We start from the raw sequence: 22,732 nt of genomic DNA, 5'->3' as shown, positions 1-22,732 counted from the left end.
AAGAGGGAGCCTCAAGTCTCTAAGACTTATAAAAATGAGGGATGATGATAATGTGCTGCTAGAACTAATAGGATGAAAAACTTGGACAGCATAGGATGGAATTGTTTGGCCTGTGAGGACTTACCTGTAACATTGAGATGAGGCTCAAGGAACCTCCTGATTTTGGATCTCAAGATCAATATGATTCCTCATCCAGGGACAATGAACAGTTTACCATTGGTTTTTAAGAAAAACAGGTAGTCAGTTGCTGACTGTTTCATACAAATACAATAACATGAGAAAAAATTATAATTTCCTTCTCAGGTCCAGGAATAGTAAGAATTGGAGCAGGAATCAACGGCAGCAGTAGGTACACAGGGTTAATGCAGGATGTAAGGCTTTATGAGCGTAAGTTGACACGAGCAGAGATCTATGAACTTCATGCAACTCCTGCAAAAAGTGATGTCCACCCTGTCTCTGGGTATTTGGAGTATTGGCAAGGAGAGACCAATAAATCATTCATCGTGTCTGCAAAGGATGACAAAGAGGAAGAAGGAGAAGAATTATTCATACTAAAGCTCATTTCTGTGCGTGGTGGAGCTCGAATTTCACAAGAAAACACCACAGCAAGATTAAGAATACAGAAAAGTGATAATGCTAATGGTTTATTTGGCTTCACTGGAGCATGTATCCCTGAGGTAAGGTGGTCATAATGGAAATTGTAGGTGATATTTCAGGCACAGAAAGCTAAATGGCAGGACCAAGTGACCTGAACAAACCCTAGATTTTGCAGTGTTTGCTTTTGTGGTTAAGCAAAGTTTTCCTAGGATTTGGAGATGCATATGTTCTGTTAATACAACCTCAGTTCCACTGGGATTTACTATATAATTTTAAAAAACTAAAGAAAAAAATGGTTAAGAAAATTTAGTTTACTATATAAACTGAAGACTAAGGCTTAATTTTTTTTTTCTAGAAAAATATTTTACCTTCACTTCTGTTACATTTGAGTTACCAGTTAAAATGTAAGATTTAATTCTCTGGTTTTTTTTTGAGAATGGATTATTGCAAAGATTTTTATTTTAGTTTTCTGTGTCACATGATGTGTTTGAGATAATTTTACTAGAGATCATGCAATGACAAAGTGTTATGGATTTTTCCACCTTCATTTGCTGTCATAAACTAAGTTATAATTTGCATATGTTTGATGTCAGTTGGTTGATTTAGTAGTGGTTTTTTTTGTTGTTTTAGTTTTAACAGATGAAATCTTTTTTCAGTGGTATCCATTCTATATGCAGAGTGTAAACTTGCTACTTTTTGAGGAGGCTTGAAATAAACATAAATCATTCTTTACTTCTTTAATCAATTATAAGGGGGAATAACATGATAGCTATCTCTACTGGTATTGGATTATTTTGTGGAAAAAAAAATTTAATATAGTTTTCATTTGGGAACTCTTATGAGCTTTAATTACATTCTTTTTTAATCAAAGTGCTTATGATGTTTTTAAAATAACTGTCTTGCCTGAGTGATACTAGTTTTCAGTTTGGTTCAGTTTGCTTCTTGTGTGCCTACCATATGCTATGATAATAGATTCCTTCAGGTTCAAGTACCTCTGATACGCTGTGATGCCACAGATCATCAGCCAACCATGAAGAAAAAAAATAATTATATGGCACGGTAATTGTTTTGCACCTATCATATGTCCATTTCACCAGGGAAGTATTAGAGCTCTTAGTGGTGATGCAGGAACACAGCATTTTTTTACCAGTAGTTTAACTGTGCATATCTGTCTACTAGGCAGCTGAAGTCACACACAGTATCTATGCTTTCTTACAAAGCAGCCCTGAAATTTATCTAATGCATAAGATAGCTTTAACCTTTCCAATAACTTTCAGATAAAATTATTTTCTATGTTAATTTTATGAACGTTATTTTCTAAAATAGAAGGTCAGTACCAATTAAAGCTTCATTCCAGAGACGTGAAGTTGTCGCTGCAGAAGTCATGTTATCTGTGAAGATACAGAATTGTAAGGAGGACAGTAGAAGAGAAAAATCTGTTTTTCTGAATGATGATGGTATAGTTTATTTCTATCCATAGTGTGTCTGGTTAGAGAAAGTGCTGATCCAAATCTTTCTTTAAATTATTGCTAAGGAAAATTACAATATTGACGTTATTATAAAGCAATAGTTTCATTTGCTTTCGACAGGTACATTTCAAGCATATTGATTCTGTCTCTGACGCATAGTTTTAGGAAAGGGGTTGTGTCCAGGACGAACTGCAGTGTATTGTTATTTGTTACCTTAATAGTCCTCAGGGAGGCATCAGACTTTTGCAGATTCCACTAGGATTGTTCTGATTGGCATCAAGGTCAGTTTCAGCTTCCTAACACTCCAAAAGAGCTGAAAGTAACATGACAGCAATTTTTTACTTGAACATTTGTCTGGCATTAAATATTTTCGTGTTATTTAATGAAATTGCCTTGATTTACTTTGACAGTAATAAACGTTCCAAATTTTTGCTTTCTTCCAGACTGCTGATGAAGGTTCCACTATATCCTGTGTTGTGGAGCGTACAAGGGGAGCCCTAGACTATGTGTATATAAAGTACATTATCTCACAGGTTGATTCCACTGGCATTAATTACTCTGTTACCGATTTTTCTAATAGCAGTGGCACTATCACATTCGTTCCTTGGCAGAGATCAGAGGTAAACCCTACCTTCCTATTAACAATTCATCCTGTCCTTTACAAACCTCCTGGAAAATACCTTCTGAGGGTGCTTGGCTGGTTTGCATACTAGAGAGTGTTTACTTCACATGGCTTTTCTTCTTATTATTTTTTATTTTGTTATTTTATGTTGTTATTTTTTTGTTATATATATATTTTCTTTCTTTCTTTTTTTCCATCCCTGACAACAAGAAAGTGTTATTTGTAGCTCTGTGTATATGTCAGTTCAAAAGTCACCATGTGTGCATGTACATATTAGATACATGTACATATACATAAAAAATATTAACTGTATTTATGTGTATGTGTACATATACTTTAAAAAGTGTAGATAGTCCATGTACTTTCGAAATTGGAAAATGATCAGGTTTGATCTGAGTGTTGTAACTCAAATTTATGTCCACAACAATTAAATAGGCAATAGTAAGATTCATTGCTGTTCTTGCACTCAAGGCTATCCAGGTTCTGTCTCCTTTTAAATTCAAAATCAGAAACAGGAGATTAAAGGTGTTCTTGTAACAATAGCTGTTTTTGAGTCTCCCTGAAATGATTACTGTCTGCTTTAATCTATTCCTCTGCATAAAGTGTGCGAGCAACTGGAACATAAGGAAATTATTCAATATTCTGGCCTTAGAGACACCTGAAATTGGTAATCAGAATTGCATCTCTGAGTTGGGGGAGAGAAAGAGAAATGATACATAAGGGAAGCTTTAGCTGCTTCTGAGAAAGCTTTCTAAAAGTCTTACGAAATTCCTTATCTGAATTAGTTTAAAAAAAAAAGAAAAAGAAAAAAGAAATACCAGGATACCAGGATACACTGAAGAGTAGGAATTCAAAGCTACAGAGGCCCACAATTAAAAAATTATGTGGGCAGACTGGAGGTCCAAAAGAGGGCCAGAAAGATGATCAAAGAGCTGGAGAACCTGTCCTCTAAGGAAAGACTCAAGGGGTTAGATCTTTTCACCCTTTAGAAGGGGACTTTGATCCCATTATTACAGTACCTAAAGGGCAGCTCCAGAGTTGACAGAGGCTCTCTCTTCTCAAGAAACCACAGGAGAAGACAGAGGGCAAAGAGTACAAAGATAGAGTGGGAGAGGTTTTGTCTTGAAATTTTTTACAACTACTGGAACGACTTCCTTAGGGACAGGGTCGGGTTGTCCCGACCTCAGCATCTGGGCCAGGGCAATCCCAAGCACAAACACAGGCTGGGCAGAGAAAGCACTGAGAGCACCCCTTGGGGGGGGAAGGACCTGGGCGTGGTGGTTGATGAGAAGCTCGACATGAGCCGGCAATGTGTGCTTGCAGCCCAGAAAGCCACCCGTACCCTGGGCTGCACCAACAGCAGCGTGGGCAGCAGGGCGAGGGAGGGGGCGAAGGAGGAAATTCTTCCCTCAGAGGGCGGTGAGGCCCAGGCCCAGGCTGCCCAGAGGAGCTGCGGCTGCCCCATCCCTGGCAGAGCCCAAGGCCAGGCTGGATGGGGCTGAGGGCAGCCTGGGCTGGGGGGAGGTGTCCCTGCCCATGGCAGGGGGTGGCGCTGGGTGGGCTTTAAGGTCCCTTCCAGCCCAAACCAATGTATGGTTCTATGGTAGAATTCCCATCACCAGGGGTGCTTAAGATGCAGTTGAACATGGTGCTGGATTATTTCATCTATTTTTTTTTTTTCCATGAAACATTGAACTTCATCTTTTGATGTCCCATCCAACGTGGGCTGTCCTATGATTAAAATTCTGTGGTAATAAACAGCGTGTGCTAGAAATAGAAATAAAAATAATCTGTTTCAATGAATTCAATCCTGATGTACAGCACAGAATTGTTAAATTTATTTGAAGAAGTGGTGCGGGACCACAGTACTGTAGAAACAACATACACTTTCTATTATTGTTTGTATAATAAGGATGAATTGTGAGTAGAAAATACCATCCTCAGTTTCACTTATATCAGGCTGCAGAAGTCAATGTGGACTCAAATTCGCTGAAGTCATTTGCAGGGATCCCAGTGACTTCACTAGAACTGTGAATCTGGATAATGTGATGACTGGCAAAAGCGTGTGGTATCTGAAAATAGTTCATTCATGTTATAATAGTTTGTTCATTCAGCTTTATTTCTCTGTGAAATGATATTACTGCATTTCATACAATCATATATAGCAGAAATTTCCAAAGCTTTTCTAGCATGGCAACATAGACGAGGCCCACATTACTCTATCTAGTGGCAGAAAATGGCTGATGTAGGCTCTTGCTACACAGCTTACTGGTCCAATTTACTGCATACATACAGAGGAGCTAATGTGCATGGCTCTAAGAAACGGGCTGGTAGCAAGCTGCTCTTCAGGTGGGATATCCTAAGGGACTTTCAACTGACATTTGTAATCTACTCATTACCATGCCTCTAAATATGATCAGCTACTTAAATGTTTTCTATATGTTTGTCCGACCATATCGAAACATAAAGAAAGATGGAATTTTCTGAAGTGAATGTGTTAGCGTGTTTAGAGCAAGGTTATGTTAGTAAATCGTATGATCTGCAGGTCAAAGTGTCAGGTGGTATAATAAGCTCAATTTATTTGCTCTCTAAATTGGATTAATCACTGTAATGTCTCTTCATAAGCATAATTTCAAAAAGATTTTAAAATTTATCAGATATTTCATGTTCAGTACATGGAAATTAAACTCTGCTTTTGTGAAGATATACAAAACCAACCAAACAAGTATTTATTATCACTTATTTATGTAGTTTGAAACAATTCAGAAAATATGCCTTCCATTTCCAGTAGCTTGGAAGCATTGTTTTTGGAAAGCATATTCTAGACATAAAATGTTATCTTAGAAATTAGTTGAATTTATGTGGAGAGCAAAAATAGTGTCCTTTGCTTTCAGAACTATACAGCAGATACAGCTGACTGACTAATCAAAGAATGTTGCATGGTTTGATTTCTCCATGATTTGGTCCTTCTCTAGGTGTTAAATTTGCATGTTATTGATGATGACATTCCGGAGTTAAATGAATATTTCCGTGTGACATTAGTCTCTGCAGTGTCTGGAGATGGGAAACTAGGTTCAACTCCTACCAGTGGAGCAAGTATAGATCCAGAAAAGGAAACTACTGATATCAGCATCAAAGCCAGTGACCACCCATACGGTAACAATGATGGGAATTATACAGCTTTGTTTCAGATTATTGTGTAGTTCTTTCCAGTCAGATGAAAACTTTGCTTGGTCGTAATAGTTGAGGAAGCAATCTCATATATTCCACTTTATCTGACTTGAATTAATTCATTGTTTATATACATGAATGAATACTGAATTAGTTTTCTTTTATAATTTTACAAAAAGGCCTCAAATCTTCCCTGCCCAAACAAGCAATGATTCTCTTGTGAGGGCAAATAAAGGCTCTGCATGTAGTTGATCCTGTCCAGGTTTTTCATCAAATGAGAATTCCTGACAATGAGAGTCATTTCTCCATATGTCTTGTACCAGTAAATACGCAAAACCGTGGCCTGTGAGGCTCTTTTGGGAAGAGAAGGTTTTATTATTGTGCTGTGCCTTTTATCAAGACTGACAAGAATATCAGTGAGAGAGGGTAAGGCACACAGCACATCTCTGGAAATAGTGTGATTGAGGCTTAAGGGTATACTGGTATATGTGGTTTTTAATTTCAGAACCATCACAAGATATGTTATCAATCACTTTATTTAAATTGTTTATCATCTTTAAAATTTGTTATGAAAAGCCATGTAAGTAGTAATTCTTGTCTTCCAGGTCTGCTCCAGTTCTCTGTGGGGCCACCTCCTCAGCCAGGTGATAAAATGATTCTTCCAGCCTCTTCTGTGCCCCATATTACTATTAAAGAAGAAGCTGGACACGTCAGATTACTGGTAGTTCGTGCACAAGGCCTTCTTGGAACAGTTCTGGTGGAATACAGAACAGTGCCAGTCACAGCTTTCAGTCCCAAAGATTATCAGGTATGGCAACTGCCAAGGTGGTATAATTGTTTTGGAATTAATTAGAGTTATTTATCGTGGAGATAGCTTTCAGTTTGACTGCTCTAGCCCAGCTATGATTCTTTCACAGAAAGACTACTTTACAAGGTGATGTGGCAAATGGATATGTAATATTCACTTAAAAATATACATCATGTGACTTCTCCATTCTTTTCTCTGCAGTAAGTTGCATTGTCTAGGAAAAGCCTCTGGTTTTGAACTTTTTTTTTTTTTCTTAACAGAGTTTTCAGTGTAGCAATTTGTGAGTTTTGCTGTTGTTACAGACCATATTATTCAAGTGCATGTACAGGTTAACATTATGCTTGTACATACTGGGATTTGTATATGCCTAGCAAAATAACCTGCGTGTATCTGCACTTGCTTGTCCAACTGATCATTTGTGCAGAAAAATAAGAAAAATGTACATGAATGCAGATGCTCACCAGTATGTCAACTTAGATGTCTTCTTCTTTTTTTTTTTCTTTTGTAAAACAGATTTTTCAGATTTTTTTTTAAAGCTTAAGTGAGGAAAAGTAGATGTTTTGAAAAAGACAAAATGAAGGTTCTGTTTCTTTTTTTTACATGGATGAAAACATTAGACTTGAACAAAAATATGAAGAGCTCTTATATTGCAGGCTGTTGTGGGTACACTGGAATTTCAGCCAGGAGAAAGATACAAGTACATTACTGTTAACATCACTGATAATACTATTCCTGAATTAGAAAAAACGTTTAAAGTGGAGCTGTTGAACCCAGAGGGAGGAGGTAAGGCACATATATCAGTCCCTTAGTTGTATTTTCATGACCTCTACTCGTTCATAAAAATCTTGTCTTTCTTGGCATTATTTTCTATGTTATTTCTGAAAACAAACAAAAAGCACCTCTACATCCCCACCCCCATACAGCTGTCTTTTTTCGTAGGGAAGAACTGTTCCTCAGTTCTTTTCTTAATCCTTGGTGGAAACAACCAGATCCCATAGCAAGTATATTATTACCATGTATTAGGGAAAGTGTATCACTGCCATCTGTTAGGTCATCTAAAGGCAATTGCTGCTTTTCACTTTGTATAACTTCATGGTTGGTAATGAGAACTAAAATAATGCAAAAATATATTAGCAATATGTTGCATTTCAAAAATATGGAATATTTATAAAATATTTAAGGCTAAACAGTCAAAGTGTTGTGTTTTTGTTTGTTTGTTTTGGTTTTTTTTTGTTTTGTTTTGTTTTTTCTTCCACATGAGTGAAATCAGAAGAACTGCAATACATAGGTCAAATGGATTATAGCAGTAATAGGCTGTGGATGTTGAGGGCCATAGGGAGTTTGCTGAGCTGTAGCTGCAGAGGTAGCTCGTAGATAACTGTCTGTAAGAACAAGACAAACACTTGAAAGAATTATTGGTTTGAAGGGCTAGTCTGAAGGGACGGCAAAGCATAGTGGTGCTGCCACATAAACCCCTGAATACCTTACAGATTTTTTTTTCCATTTGAGAAAAATTTTAACGGAGATTGTAAAGCTTGTTGGAGGGAAAAGTAATTAGAAACACTGACAGCCATAAATTGATTTTTTTTTTTTAAACTGATGTTATTTTTTTAAACAATTCAGAAATTGCAAGTGTGGTCCCTTCTGGGAGGATGTATCAGATTTCCTTGAATTAATCCAGCTCTCTGCTATGATTGTATGTGTCTATGGTGCAACATGGTCTCAGTGATTCTTTTGGTAAAGTCTTGAGACTTTTCACGTATTTTGTCTTTTTGGTTGAATAGTTGTTTTGTTAAAAGGAGTCAAACTTTTCTCTTTCAAATTGTTGTGACAGAAAATTTACAACTAACTTTAGTAATCCAGTAACTATATAGCCTTTTTAAAATGAGCCTTCTTTTTGGCCTTTCCAACACAAACACAAAGCTTATGAAGTCCCCATTAGTTAAGTTTTCTGCAGATTTTCCCAACATTTTCACTTTGTGAGAAAATATTAGAATAAGGAGCTTGAGGGACTTTATCGTCTCCCCTACCTTTTTTTTTTTTTTTTTTTTTTCAATTTAGATTCCTCCATGACAAGCCTCAGTTAGGAGTGAGAAAGGGGAAATACAAAATGGGGACACAAAGAGGGAAAGAGAGGAAAGATAAACTATGTGTATGTGTTTTCTTTCATTCTGACTTCCCATTGCTATTTCCAATGTCATAAATTAAGTAAGAGGTGGCATATGTAAATATTTCAGTCTTTATTAGAACTCCTGTACACTTTCAGAAGCAAAGTTGATACCTTCCTAGAGTGCTTCCCTCTTTTTTTCCTGTTGTCCAGAATAGTTTAAATTTCTCTTTGCTTGCGCTCTGATTTATAAATGTATATATGTGTATATATCTGTATGTCTGTCATCTTAAAGTTGCTGAGCTCTTTAGAAATGATGGCAGTGGTAGTGGTGATGGGAACATGGATTTCTTCCTTCCAACTGTCCATCAGCATGGTAAGCATTTTGGATTAATCTTTATTTCTTTATGCTAACTGTAATATCCCTCATGAACTACACTACTGACACAGTTTATCATAGTGTTATTTTGCTTGTGGTTTGAGATATATCATAGAGTCCTGTCAAAACATTCTTTCCCATTTTAAAAAAGGCTTAATTTCAACAACAGTCAATACTAACCGTAATACAGAAAATAACAGCTTCTCTATCTTCAAAGCTGTATTTTTATAGAACACAATGTAGTTATTCCAGAAGTAGTTAGAAAAATTAGCTTTGTTTGTAAATTTTGTAAAATTTTCTGGAGAGCAAAGAGGAGAGAAACTTTTTAAATTTAAGGTAATTTAAAAACTACCTGACTGTGTGTTTTGATACTTTCTTTTGCCACTCGCTTTATGCTTTGATCTCTGCATCTCAAAAATACTCTTAATAAAAAGTGGTGTTAGCTCTTTTTTTTCTAAAAGAATGCTTTGATTATTTTTCATTTTTGAAGTCTATTTTTGTCACAACATACAGAAAACAAAGATAATTTAATCTTGAGAAAATTAAAAACATACAATATGCAGAAATAAGATGAAAACAAAAGCACCTACTATGAGGGAAACGCTAATGATGGCGGATTTTGAATTAAACCCTAGAGACCTGAAAATATTGTGTTAGCACCCATTATCGAAATCAAATAATTTATTCCACAGTGACAGCCTGATTTTCTGTTTTATTTGAAAATACAAAGGAGTTCAGTTTGAACCTGAGAGTAAGTCTGTGGTTTAACCACTTTTTGGAACTTCCTGGGAAGTGTTGTTTCCTCTTCTGTGTTTCCAGATTTTTTTTAAAATGCCAGGCTCTTTCTCTTTCTAAGCAGCAAGTTATCTCACACAAGATGATCATTACAGTAGTAGAATTTCCTGGACTAGCTTTTTCTTTGTTCCAGCTTCAGTTAAAATAGTACCTGCTTTTGTCCTGTCTGCACTGCTTACACTGTGTTTTACCACGTAACTCTCCCCTACCCTAAATTCTAGTTCATTTTCCTTAATTAGACAAGTAATTTTATTTTTGATCCTCTCTTAAAATATTTGCATTTTATATGTTGCTTTGGAGTGTTGTTCCATAGAAGGGCTGCCAGGACTGCATTATTGAAAGTGAGTTCCTTATCCATGTGGATAATTATTCCACATTTAAAACAAAAAAAAAACACACCACAAAATGCAAAACAGCAGAAATATTCCAGTTATGCTTTTCTGTGTGCTTTTTGTAACAAACTTCCTTAGCTTTTAAGAAAAGATGGTATAAAAAAATAACTCATTTTGGCACTTGCACTTACAGCCAGCTTGGGAATTGCATCCCACATCGTTGTGACTATTGAGGCTTCTGATGATGCTCATGGCGTCTTTGAGTTCAGTACTGAGTCACTCTCGGTAAATGGAACTGAGCCTGAAGATGGAGATAGCAATATTATGTTGCAGGTTAGAAAGTTTTGGGTCTCATATTGCTATGCAATCCTCTTTTATGTCTATTTTACAGAGCATTCTGCAATATTTTTATAATAGGTCTACAGCATTTTAACTTAACTTTATCATGTACATTTGTCTTGACATTTTATACTTCACTTTCTAAAGTGTATCTTTCAGCTTAAAACTAAAATGTTTTATATAAGTTTAAATTTACTTCTACTTGTTTACATTTGAGGTATGAATATTTTAAAGTAAGTGCTGATGACACAACAAATACAGCAAAGCTAAGATGATAAAGATTACACTGTTTTTAAAATTAGTTTATTTTTAACTCATCATGTCAATGACTTTGCACTGTATATAATGGAGGGGCTGGATTGTGTGCAGCTTGCAGTTGGCAATGACATGCTTAAGATCCTCCGGGTAAGGATTAAGGGACATGGAAATAAGTTATAACAATAAGATGAAGTTGTTGTGGGAGTCTGCTATAGACCACCCAGCCAGGAGGACAACATTGCCAAATTATTCTATAATGAACTAAGGGATATCTCTAGGTCATCTGCCCTTGTCCCTGTGGGTGACTTCAACTTCCCAGATGTTAGCTGGGAATACCATACAGCCAATACAAACAGGTACTGGAAATTCCTGAGGCACGTTAACAATAACTTGTTGGTACAGTTACTCTGGAAGCTGACTAAGAAAGGTGCCCTCCAGATTTGTTGCTTGTAAACAGTGAGGGTCTTGTGGGTGAAGTGGTGATTGGAGGCTGTCCTGGCCATAGTGACCATGAGATGGCTGAGTTTAAAATCTTTGGTAATAGGAGGAAAACTGCCAGCAAAAGTTCAGCCCTAGCTATGGAGACAGCAGACTTCAGACTACTCAGTGAACTAGTTTGTGAGGTCCCCTTGGAACCTGCTTTTGAAGGTATTGGAGTCCATCAGTGCTGGTTAGTTAAGTAACACCTCTTAAGAGCACAGGAACAGGCAATTCCAAAGAGTCAGAAGTTGAGCAAGCTGGGCAGAAGGCCAGCTTGGCTGAGCAGGGATCTTATTCTAGAATTTAGGCGAAAAAGGAAAATCTGTGGGCATTGGAAGCAAGGTCAGTTGAACAAGGACTACAGAGGTGATGTTCACTCAGAGTTGAAGCTGGCCAGTACTGTGGGGACAACAAAAAGTGCTTTTTTTAAAGTATGCTAACAGCAAAAGGAGGAGCAGAGAAAACATTGATCCATTACTTGTTGAGGTTGGTAACCTCACAAATAAGTACGCCAATAAAGCAGAGGTTAATGCCTTCTTTGCCTCTGTCTTTAACACCAATGATGGGCTCGGGGACACCCAAAGCTCTGAATTTCAGGACTGTGATGATGATAAACTCCCAGCCAACTTTGAACTTGTGCAGGATTTGCTGCTCCAGCTGGATGCATATAAGTCTATGGGGTCCAGTGGGATTAATCCCAAAGTACAGAAAGAGCTGGCTGATGTCATTGCAAGACCTCTCTCAATAATTTTTCAATAGTCTTGGAGTCTGGAGAGGTCACAGTTGACTGGAATTAAGTTAAACGAGGAAGTGCTGGATTCTGCACCTGGCAAGGGGCAATGCTGGCTGTACGGACAGGCCTGGGGACAAGAGGCTGAAGAGCAGCCCCATGGAAAGGGATCTGGGGGTTTTGCTTGACAGCAAGAGAAATATGAACCAGCAGTGTGCCTTAGCAGCCAAAATGGTCAACTGTGTTCTGGAGCATAAGGCACAGCAATGCTGGATGGTCAAGGGAAGGGATTGTCCTGCTCTGCTCTGTGCTGGCGAAGCCTCACCTCTAGCACTGTGTGTGCTACAATATATGAAGGACATAAACTATTAGAGAGCATCCAAAGGAGGGCTACTATGGTGGTGAAGGGTCTAGAGGGCAAGAAGTATGAGGAGCGGCTGAGGTCCCTGGGTTTGTTCAGCCCAGAGCAGAGCAGGCCGAGGGCAGGCCTCATGGCGGCCTGCAGCTCCCTCACGAGGGGAGCGGAGGGGCAGGCGCTGAGCTCTGCTCTCTGGGGACAGCGACAGGACCCGAGGGAACGGCATGGGGCTGGGACAGGGGAGGGTCAGGCTGGGGGTTAGGGAAAGGTTCTGCACCCAGAGGTGGTCGGGCACTGGGACAGGCTCCCCAGGGACGTGGTCACAGCACTGAGCTGCCAGAGTTCAAGAAGCATTTGGACTACTCTGTCAGACATGCGATTTGATTTTGGGTGGTCCTGTGTGGAGTCAGGTGTTGGACCTGATAATCCCTGTGGATCTTTTGTAACTCAGGATATTCTGTGATTCTGTGACTTTGCTGTATGCCATTTTACACTTTTATGTTCTTCTTTCTTATAGTACAAAGAAATACATAAATCTTTGTGTTTTCCACTTAGGTTGTGAGAACTCATGGGGCCCTGTCTGAGGTGACTCTGTATTGGGTCATAGTCTGTGATCTTACAGAAGACCTGGTCTCTGCATATGGGAATGTAACATTTGATGTTGGCCAAGTGAGAGCAAATATTACCATACAAGTTTCTCCTGACAACGTGCCTGAACTGGATCAGGTGTTTTCAGTTTTGATCATCAATGTGTCCGGTGGTCGTCTTGGAAATCACACTAATGCAACATTAACAGTTTTAGCTAATGATGATCCATATGGACTGTTCATCTTTTCTGAGAGAAACAGACCAATAAAAGTTGAGGAAGAAACAAAAAATATCTCCCTGACAATAGTAAGGCTTGGTGGTCTTCTTGGTACAGTAGTGGTTACATACAGAACTTTAGGTGATGATGAAAAGTCACCCTTTCTTCCACCTGATGTTGTTAGAGCAATACAAGGAGAAGATTATATACCCATTACTGGTTATGTGATCTTCGCAGCCAATGAAAGCGAAGCCACAATATCTTTGCCTATTTTGGATGATTATGATCCTGAGAGGTCAGAATCTGTTTTTGTGGAGCTAAACAATACTGTTTTGATCGACAAAGTACAGGATCGGCCAAGTAAGTGTCTTTCATATGTAAACCCAAAGCTTAAATATGTAGGCTAATATTTATATTTAATAGGATAAAATGCAGCAATTGAAATTACAGTAAAATTTTACCTCTGCCTAACTCTGTATAGTTAAGAATCCTGTAAGTTATATGTCAGAGTATCTCACATTAAGTATGAAGATTCTGTGTGTCAGCATATATTTCCTTTACCACAAAATTTTGTCAGGGGTGGACATTTCTTTCTCCCTTCTGCATCTGCTTTATCCCAGGTGTTTTAGGCCAACTGTATTACTGTATTGGTTTTGTGTGCTAATACCTGCTCACCTGTTGTTTCTGTAAAGCACAATGATAGGAAATAAGCTAGTTGCACTTACTGAAAGCGAAAAAAGCCTTTTAAACATTAAGTGGTGTAGAATTGCAGCTTCATGCTGGCTTTTTAGCGTAGAGGATGTTTGCCCGATCAGATAAATTCAGGTCATTACAGCCTTATTTATGCTTAAGAGCTTCTTGGCATGCCTAATTTCCCTTCCCTCTCCCCCATGACTCTCCCACATTAATCTTGATTTTTAAGGGAAACACTACAAAAAATTCTACTGGGAAACTGAAAGGTTACTTATAGTTCATCATTGCTAGTGTAAAATTCTATTGTCCTATGGACAAATAAATAAGTAATTTTGCTAGTACCTCACCTCTTCAAAGAACTGGTGTTTTGTATGCTCCACAGCAGGGTAGAATAATAAGTTAGTAAGAATGTGGATTTTCTGACATAATATAATTCAAACATCAAAAATATGCTTGTGCAGTTTGTAGTTATATTTTGTCCAAATCTAAAATGAAAATTTTATTGAAAGCTAGTAGTGGCCATCCACTAAACTCAGGTGTATGTATATGAACAGTATAGCCATATATAGGAGGCATTTCAGGCTTGCTCTAAGAGGTTTTTTTTATATTTCAGTTGTAAATTCTCCTCGTCTTGGATCAGTGGGTGAGACTATAGCTCATGTAATTATCAATGCCAATGATGATGCTTTTGGAACACTTCAGCTTTCAGCTTCAGCTGTGCGAGTTGCTGAAAATTATGTTGGACCAATCATTAACGTGACCAGAACTGGGGGAATTTTTGCAGATGTTTCTGTGAAATTCAAAGCTATGCCAATAACTGCAACAGCTGGTAAGAAATCAAAATAGCAGAAATACACATTCTGTGTTAAACCAGAAAGAGCATACTGTATGCTTCGAGTAACCAAAGCAAGCAAGTGTGTATTGAATGCAGTCTAGTAAAACAAGTAGAAAAAATACCAAAGTGTGAGATACTTACTGAGTGTACTTAGGAGACAGGAATTCAGGTCCTATAGAAGAGACCTTACATCAAATTTAAAAAAACTCAGAGATATCATCACTGAAGAATCTAGCAAGAAAACTAAGGAAAGGAATTGGCTGTTTGTTTCCCTGGTGGCCACTCACTTTCTCAAAAAAATAAAATAAAATAAAAAATCCTGTAGTAGTATATATAGCTAGTACTTAGTCCTTTGTACATATTTCAACCTACCATACATGGCTTATTTGAGTTTCTTGGAGGGAAATTGAGAGCTGGTGACTCCTCTGTGAAACAGACAAATGTTAAGCACAATTCAAGAAGACTTTTACTTTGCAAATGAAAGGTAAAGCTCTCAGGTGATCCCTGAAAAGCTCCACGAGGGAAGGAGTGACCTTATGTCCTTTAGTAAAATCTCCTTTGAAAAAGGTACTTCTGTTTCATTTTATCTCTTGGAAAGCCAGACAACTATCAGAAATCAAATATAGAAATGTCACAGTTGTGTGATCTTCTCAATGGAAGATAATAATGGACCTTTTGTAATTGCTTCTTGGACTGACAGTGTAAACTCTGTTTTGGCCAAGATGAGATTTATTTTCATCCATCCAGATATCTAAAAGGCACTAGGAAATAAACAATTGTATTTTCTGGGTATGAAGATAAAGAAAAAAAAAAACACAAAAAAACACACCAACATATGAACACAAGGGAATGCAAAAAGAACAGATAAATATTAGTGCTGATAAACATTAGTGATGTTTCATAATGAACCAGAATGCCTTAATATTCTTCTGTGTTTTGATTGTTTTGTTATTTTTTCATGTACAAATCTAGGTGAGGACTACAGTGTAGCCTCATCAGATGTTGTCTTACTAGAAGGAGAAACAAGTAAAGCTGTGCCAATTTATATAATTAATGATATCAATCCTGAAGTTGAGGAGTCCTTTTATGTTCAGCTGCTGAATCAAACGACAGGAGGAGCCTTGCTTGGATCTTTGACGAGGGCAGTCATAACCATTGAGGCTTCTGATGACCCGTTTGGATCCTTTGGTAAATGAGTCTTATTTGCATATTTTCTCTTGTCCAGTAGCAATCTGCTGATTTGTGGGTGAGTTATTACTGGGCAATGGAATAAAAATTTTCAGAATACAAAAAGGGAAGTCTGGATGAACACAGTAAAGGACAAAATAAGATAAACTAAATTAAAACGTGTAAGTAAGGGCAAATGGTGCCCTTATATAGCGAAATTGAAGCATTCAGTCAACTTATATATCAAGATTTTGTGAGACGAAGGTGGATTTTGGAGTCTCCTAATGGGGATGGATTTTAATTTAATTTGTATTTTTTTATCTATTCTAAATGTTGCATTTCTGCAATAGCTTGAAGCTTAAGTTTACATGCCAAAACCTGTTTAGATAGTGCAGTGTCATTGTTTTACAAAATAATCAGGCAAAGCAGGTTTAAATATCTGGGGAAATTGGAAAGTACAAATATGACTTAAATTGCGTTCTTGTATGTTCTGGTTGTTAGTTATTGTAGTTTTTCTTCTTTCTATCATTATCAGTAAAATGGATTGTGGACACTTTCCAAAAATAGTTTCATTACACAGGTTTTGAGAAAAAAATGGTAATTTCAAAAATTTAATGACATTTTAGAAATTTATCTTTTCTATTTATTTTTTCTATTTCAGTATTTCTGGTGTATGTTTTCCAGCCATTTTATTTGACTTACTCTTTCTCCCTTTAGTACCCTACTTTATTTCAGTTATTCCATTTTATCAGCAAAATGTAAAGGAAATTGACAAAAGTAAATAATTCCACATGGATAATTCATTAACTTCATTCTTAACAACTAAAGATTTTATACAAGAAAGACTTATATTTGAAACAATTTAGATGGAATATGTTGACACATTTTTTCCATACGTGACATAAAAAATGATAAAAAATTTCCTCACTGGGAAAAATTACCTTCTGACCGTCTTCTAAAAACTTAGATCATGGCTAGCCTTGAACAATGGATACGTTGGAATAAACTCTTGGGTGGGGGCTGAATTTTCATGCCAATTTTATTTGCAGATAAAATGATACTGAAAGTTCAATTTGAAGTTTAAACCTGATTAACATTTTTTTAATTGTGCAAATGAATGCAATCAAGTGAAATAAAATATATAATTCAGTAACTAGGATGGTGTTTTTATTTTAAATATTACTGTTAATGAAATACACCTCTTTGTGCTGCACTTCAGTGTTCCAGATGACCGAATTTACTGTGGAGGAGCCTGAATCTGGATCAGTACCCATAAATCTGCCAGTAATCCGCAATGCTGGGACACTTGGTAACGTTACTGTTGAGTGGGTTGCTACCATTGGTGGACACCCTGCTGATGAGGACTTGCAGGTTGCCTCAGGCAATATTACTTTTGCCCCTGGGGAAGCCTTTCAGATGCTACTATTGGAAATCCTGGCTGATGATGTTCCAGAAATAGAAGAAGTAAGTCAAGCACTTACATCTTCCTTGAAGATGGTATTAATTTTGACTTGTTCTAGAAATATGTATGATGGAAAACAAGAAATGTTCCGGCAGGAAGGTGCTATAATTTCATGTTATACTTTGCTTGTAATTATTGTTAGAAAAACCACAAATTGTCTAGCTGCATTACTTCTTTTTCTTTTCTTCTCTTTGAGATTGTCCGTGTAGAATTAACTCAGGCCTCCAATGGTGGTGCTATTGGGTTAGATGGCGTGGCAAGTATTATAATACCTGCCAATGATAATCCTTATGGCACAGTTTTCTTTCATCAATCCTTATATCGAGTTCAGGAGCCACTAGAAAGAAATTTGCTGGCAAACATAACAGTCAGGCGAAGGTTTGTATAATGTTTGCTTTATTTGTAATTACTATTTATTCTTCACTTTTGTTTCCACTATAATGTCAAATTTCATGCTCCTCTCATAAAAATATGTGCATCAATTCTTTGATCTGCCATCTCAATGTATTTTCATTTCAAACACATTGTTTTTGAAGTAGATGTCTGTGTATTACATAAATTACTTAAACGTAGTATACATTGAAATGCACAATGTAAACTCAGCGTACACAGTGTACTATTCATTTTGTCCGTTTAATCATCAAATCATTTAAACCTGCATGGTAGCCTGTTCCTGTGATTTGAACAGGAGGACAAAATGGCCAGCCCTTACAGGATGAAAATAAGAGAAGGAAAACAGGTTTTATGCATGTGATCCTAGAGGAAGGATGATAAGTCTGGGTGTCACCGGCTTTTTCTTCCTTGCAAGTAAGGAGAGCTGCCAAGTCCTGAAGAAGACTAAGTTAACTCCTAGAACCAAATGTTTACAAATATGCATTCTTAACAGACTACTACCTAAGCTATAAATAATCAAACTTGCTATCCACAAAAAAATAAGATAACTCAGTTATTCTGGTACTAGTTTCAAAGGGAATGCATTTTGATGTGTTATTTGGAATTTTTCAGCAATTCAGAAAGGGTCAGTTGATTTTGTTCACTTCTATTATTAACCCAGAAACATGTAGAATATTAGACATCCTTTGTCAACTAACAGAACTTTATTTTATTATAATGTCTTTTAGTGAGGGAAGATTTGGTCAGCTGCAGATTTTCTACAGCACTTCTGAGACTGACGTTGTAGCTCTTGCTGTGGAGCAAGGTCAGGATATCCTGGCCTACTACGAGCCTCCTGTACAAGGAATTCCTGACAAACCATCCAAGACCAGAGTGAATGTGTCAGCAGCAAGTGACCCTGTGTATTCCTGTGCAGCTCAGTGCCTAAAAGAACAAGCATGTTCAGCCTTTACATTTTCCAGTGCCTCAGGGATTCCTCTCTGCCTTTGGCTGACGTCAGATATCAGCCCATTAACTAACAACACTTCAGGGTTCCGGACCTACAAGAAAAACGTTACCAGTGCATTCGCCCTCTTCAGCACACAAGCCATCGCTGGCAGTGATTATGAACCTGTTACAAGACAGTGGGCCATAATGCAGGAAGGGGAAGAGTTTGCAAATCTAACAGTTACCATACTGCCTGACAGCCTGCCAGAACTGGATGAGAGATTCACTATAACCCTTTTGAAAGCAGAACTGATGAACGTCTCAGCCAGCTCAAAAAACCAACCAACCATAGGACAGCCAAATACCTCCACAGTTATCATAATGATGAATGGAGACGCATTTGGAGTGTTTAAGATCTACAGTGTAAGTCCCAATGCAACAGAGAAAGGTCTGTATGTTGAAGTAGAGGAACGTCCTCAGACCAACGTGCAGCTAATGATACACAGAACAGAAGGCAGCCTGGGACAAGTGACAGTGGAATGGCGTGTCATTGGTGGGACTGCTACTCCAAACTTGGATTTTATAGGTGTCGGTGAGACTCTGGTGTTTGCTGAAGGTGAGACAAGCTCTCGTTTTGGCTTCTGTTTTGTAAAACTAAGAAAAAGAAAAAAGAACGTGACAAGTACACGATACTGTGGATGTTTTGACAACTGATATCTTCTTCTTAGGCTAAATTTTCCTGAATGCTAAGGATACACGTGCAAAAGAGTATGGTTGTTCATTAGCATGTAGCATTATCTTGCAGAACACACACAGTGGTAGCAAAGCACAATGAAATATCTAAGCACAATAAATACCTAAGGGTTTTTATTAAAGAAATATTGCAGTATAAATATTGCACTCTAAAGATTTCCTTTACCACATAAGTAAGGATTAATAAAGTCGAAGATAGTTGTTACAGCAAGGATAATGGAAATGAGAATCAGGCCTAAGTGGTCTTTTGTTAGCCCTCGGTCACTACAGTACTAATTTTTCATGACATCTCTTTAAATTCTGAGATCATATTGTAACATAACAAAACATATTTAAACGTAACATAACAGAACATATTTAAAAGAATTGCAAACAGGACAAACAAGTCCCTCTCAGACATTACTTAAGTACCATGCAGCATGCTGTATTTTATGCTGTATTTTATTTTTTCAAAGTCTGAGTTAATCGAACTGATATTTTGAAAGCAATTTCCAGGTGCGTAGTAAAGATTCTAGTGTGCTAGCTTGATAAATCATCTGAATAGTAAGGCATGGCTGCTGGCAATGATTGTGAGGCTGACATGTAATTACATTACCAGTTACAAGTTTAGTAAAAACTGATTTTGAAGTATTTTGAAAGACAATCTAGCAGGAAATACATATGTATTCTGTAAATTGATATTCTAATGATCATAAAACACAGCTGGGTTATGCACACGCACTGAACAACAGGATTGTGTTGTAAATTTTAATGGATATATAGCGACTAGAGATTAACGGTGTTTGCTGCTTACATTATTATTCTTTGATAGTCCCAAAGGCAAGGAACTAACAAAATGTCATCCCATTTCAATGCATTCCCTGGCTCAGTAAATGTACTCATATTGAATGTACACCCTTGTGTAAATGGTTCATCGGAGAGCTTAGCACCTGGCAATTTATTTTTTTTTCAAGAATGATATTCCCCTTTTCTAAGTTAAATTTTAAAGTCATAGAATTTGTAATGAAAATAAAGAATTCTAGGCACTCCGAAATAATTCCTATATAATTAATTTCTACATAGTATATTTAATGATGTGATCGTTTTATTGGCTTAATGTGACTGATCAATAGTAATTAGATAAAATTTCATAATGACATTCACTGACTTCCAGAAAGGTAAATAAGTTTGTTTCATGCAATTTTAATATATTTTATGTATTTAATTATTTTCAAAATGAGATGATTGAGTCTTTTTACAAGGTGGTTTCCAAGTGGACACACGGTTGTATACGTTCTTCTCCTTGTAGGTGAAACAAAGAAGATGGTCACGCTGCCCATTATAGATGATCCAGAGCCAGAGGATGATGAAAGTATTGAAATCAGCCTGGTCCATACTGAAGGAGGGAGTCGAATTTTGCCCAGTTTTGACACTGTCACAGTGATTATTCTGGCAAGTGACAATGTGGCAGGAATTATAAGCTTCCATACAGCCTCAAGATCTGTTATTGGTTGTGAAGGTGTGTTCTTTGTGTTGACCACGCTCAAATTTTAATGCCAGTTTCCATCTTTGTGCTTTCAGTTGATAATGACTCACAATGATTGTGTTTCACTGTTCAGAGAACACCAGCAAGAAGTGAATATCCACATACCTGACATGTACTTTGAACTCTTGCAAGCATTCATAGAATCACAGAATGCTTAAGGTTGGAAGGGGCCTCTGGAGGTCATCTGGTCCTTTCCCCCTCAAGCAGGGCCACCTAGAGCAGGTTGCTCAGGACCATGTCCAGGCTTTTGAGTATCTCCAAGGAGGGAGACCCCACAATCTCTCTGGGCAACCTGTGCCAGTGCTCCCACACAGCACAAAAGTGCTGTCTGATATTCAGAGGGAACCTCTTGTGCTCCAGTTTGTGCCCGCTGCCTCTTGTCCTGTCCCTGGGCACCACTGACACGAGCCTGGCTCTGTCCTGTTCCACCCTCCCTTCAGGTATTGAAGGACACTGATGAGATCCCCCTGAGCCTCCCCTTCTCCAGGCTGAGCAGTCTCAGCTCTCACAGCCTCTCTTCCCTTCCCTTGATCACCTCGGTGTCCCTCTGTTGGAGTCTTCCCAGTACGTTTAGGTCTGTCTTGCACTGGGGAGCCCAGAGCTGGACCCAGTGCTCCAGGTGCAGCCTCACCAGTGCAGAGTAGAGGGGAAGGATAGCTCTCTCAGCCTGCTAGGGATACTTGGCCTAATTCAGCCCAGAATGCCATCAGCCTTCTTAGTAACAAGGCATGTTGCTGGCTCCTGCCCAGTGCAGTGTCCAGCAGGACCCCAAGCCCTTTCTGTCAAGCTGCTCTCCATCAGGGTGCACGCCCTGGTGCCTGGGGCTGCTCCCCGCCAGGGGCAGGACTCTGCCCTTCTCTTTGTTGGCCTGCACGAGGCTCCTGCCAGCCCACTTCATGACTGCCAACATACACACACCTAATAGTCATAAGCAAATCAGATCTATCAGCGACTTACAAAGAATTTAAAATATTCTAGAAAACATTCCTGCAGAAACACTAGGGTAACATCTTCCCTTTGTCTGTCCCATGAACCTGATGTTTTTTTATGGCAGATGATTTGGGAAGTAGCAATTATAAGAGAAAGCAAACATTTGAGAAAGAACAATAATAATTTGGTATGTACTAAACATTTCTACTATTGTTTTAAAGAATACACGGCATGTTTCATCTACAGTTTGATGCAGTTTTGCATAGGATGATAATAGTACTGGTGGTGATTGCTTTAGGTGGCCTTTGATGGAATCTCAGTGTATTGCAGTATCACGTTTCTCTGATGTTTGAACTGATGGGCAGGGAAAGTTCACAAAACAGGAACTTGTCCCCTAATGTGTGCACTACATTTTCTGTTTGAAGAAAAATGGCTTTCTCAACCAAAGGTTTTTTGTTTTGTTTTCCCAACATGAAAGGGCATCATAACCTTTGGTTTTTTATCTAGGTATGGTTTGTGTTAATTCTGTGCCAAGCCAGATGTGATATGATTAGCTAAGAAGAGCTGTTAATGAGCACAAGGAATTAATACAAACTGTCTCAGTCCCAAAGTCCCTGAATACTTTCAACTGGTTAAATGTTATTCATAGCATGCTACCAAATGCTGGCTGCTTGAAACTGAAGTACTTGGCTATAGTTCTATTATTATATATAGTTATTATTATATTATTTTTCCAGGTTGTGAAAAGAAATAGTTCATTGCCTTCCAGCCAGAAACAAAACAAGTGAACTAAGTGT

The 22,732-nt window shown here is 37.9% G+C and overlaps 1 protein-coding gene across 1 annotated transcript in view; it reads left to right on the top strand.

Annotated features, from left to right (window-relative positions):
* The window catches only part of LOC125180597 (adhesion G-protein coupled receptor V1), a 248,473-nt gene that overhangs the window by 208,843 nt on the left and 16,898 nt on the right, over positions 1–22,732 (top strand). Inside the window, 14 exon segments of the mRNA XM_066985287.1 lie at positions 304–677; positions 2,510–2,686; positions 5,664–5,844; positions 6,465–6,667; positions 7,321–7,450; positions 9,070–9,150; positions 10,474–10,613; positions 13,001–13,610; positions 14,557–14,772; positions 15,751–15,966; positions 17,165–17,409; positions 17,604–17,785; positions 18,529–19,343; positions 20,769–20,978. Coding sequence (XP_066841388.1) covers positions 304–677; positions 2,510–2,686; positions 5,664–5,844; positions 6,465–6,667; positions 7,321–7,450; positions 9,070–9,150; positions 10,474–10,613; positions 13,001–13,610; positions 14,557–14,772; positions 15,751–15,966; positions 17,165–17,409; positions 17,604–17,785; positions 18,529–19,343; positions 20,769–20,978 — 3,780 coding nt within the window.

Source organism: Anser cygnoides, chromosome 31 (genome assembly GCF_040182565.1).
Source record: "Anser cygnoides isolate HZ-2024a breed goose chromosome 31, Taihu_goose_T2T_genome, whole genome shotgun sequence".
NCBI classification, from domain to species: domain Eukaryota; kingdom Metazoa; phylum Chordata; class Aves; order Anseriformes; family Anatidae; genus Anser; species Anser cygnoides.
Note: the sequence above shows the minus strand (reverse complement) of the source record. Positions and strands in the feature narration are given on the sequence as shown.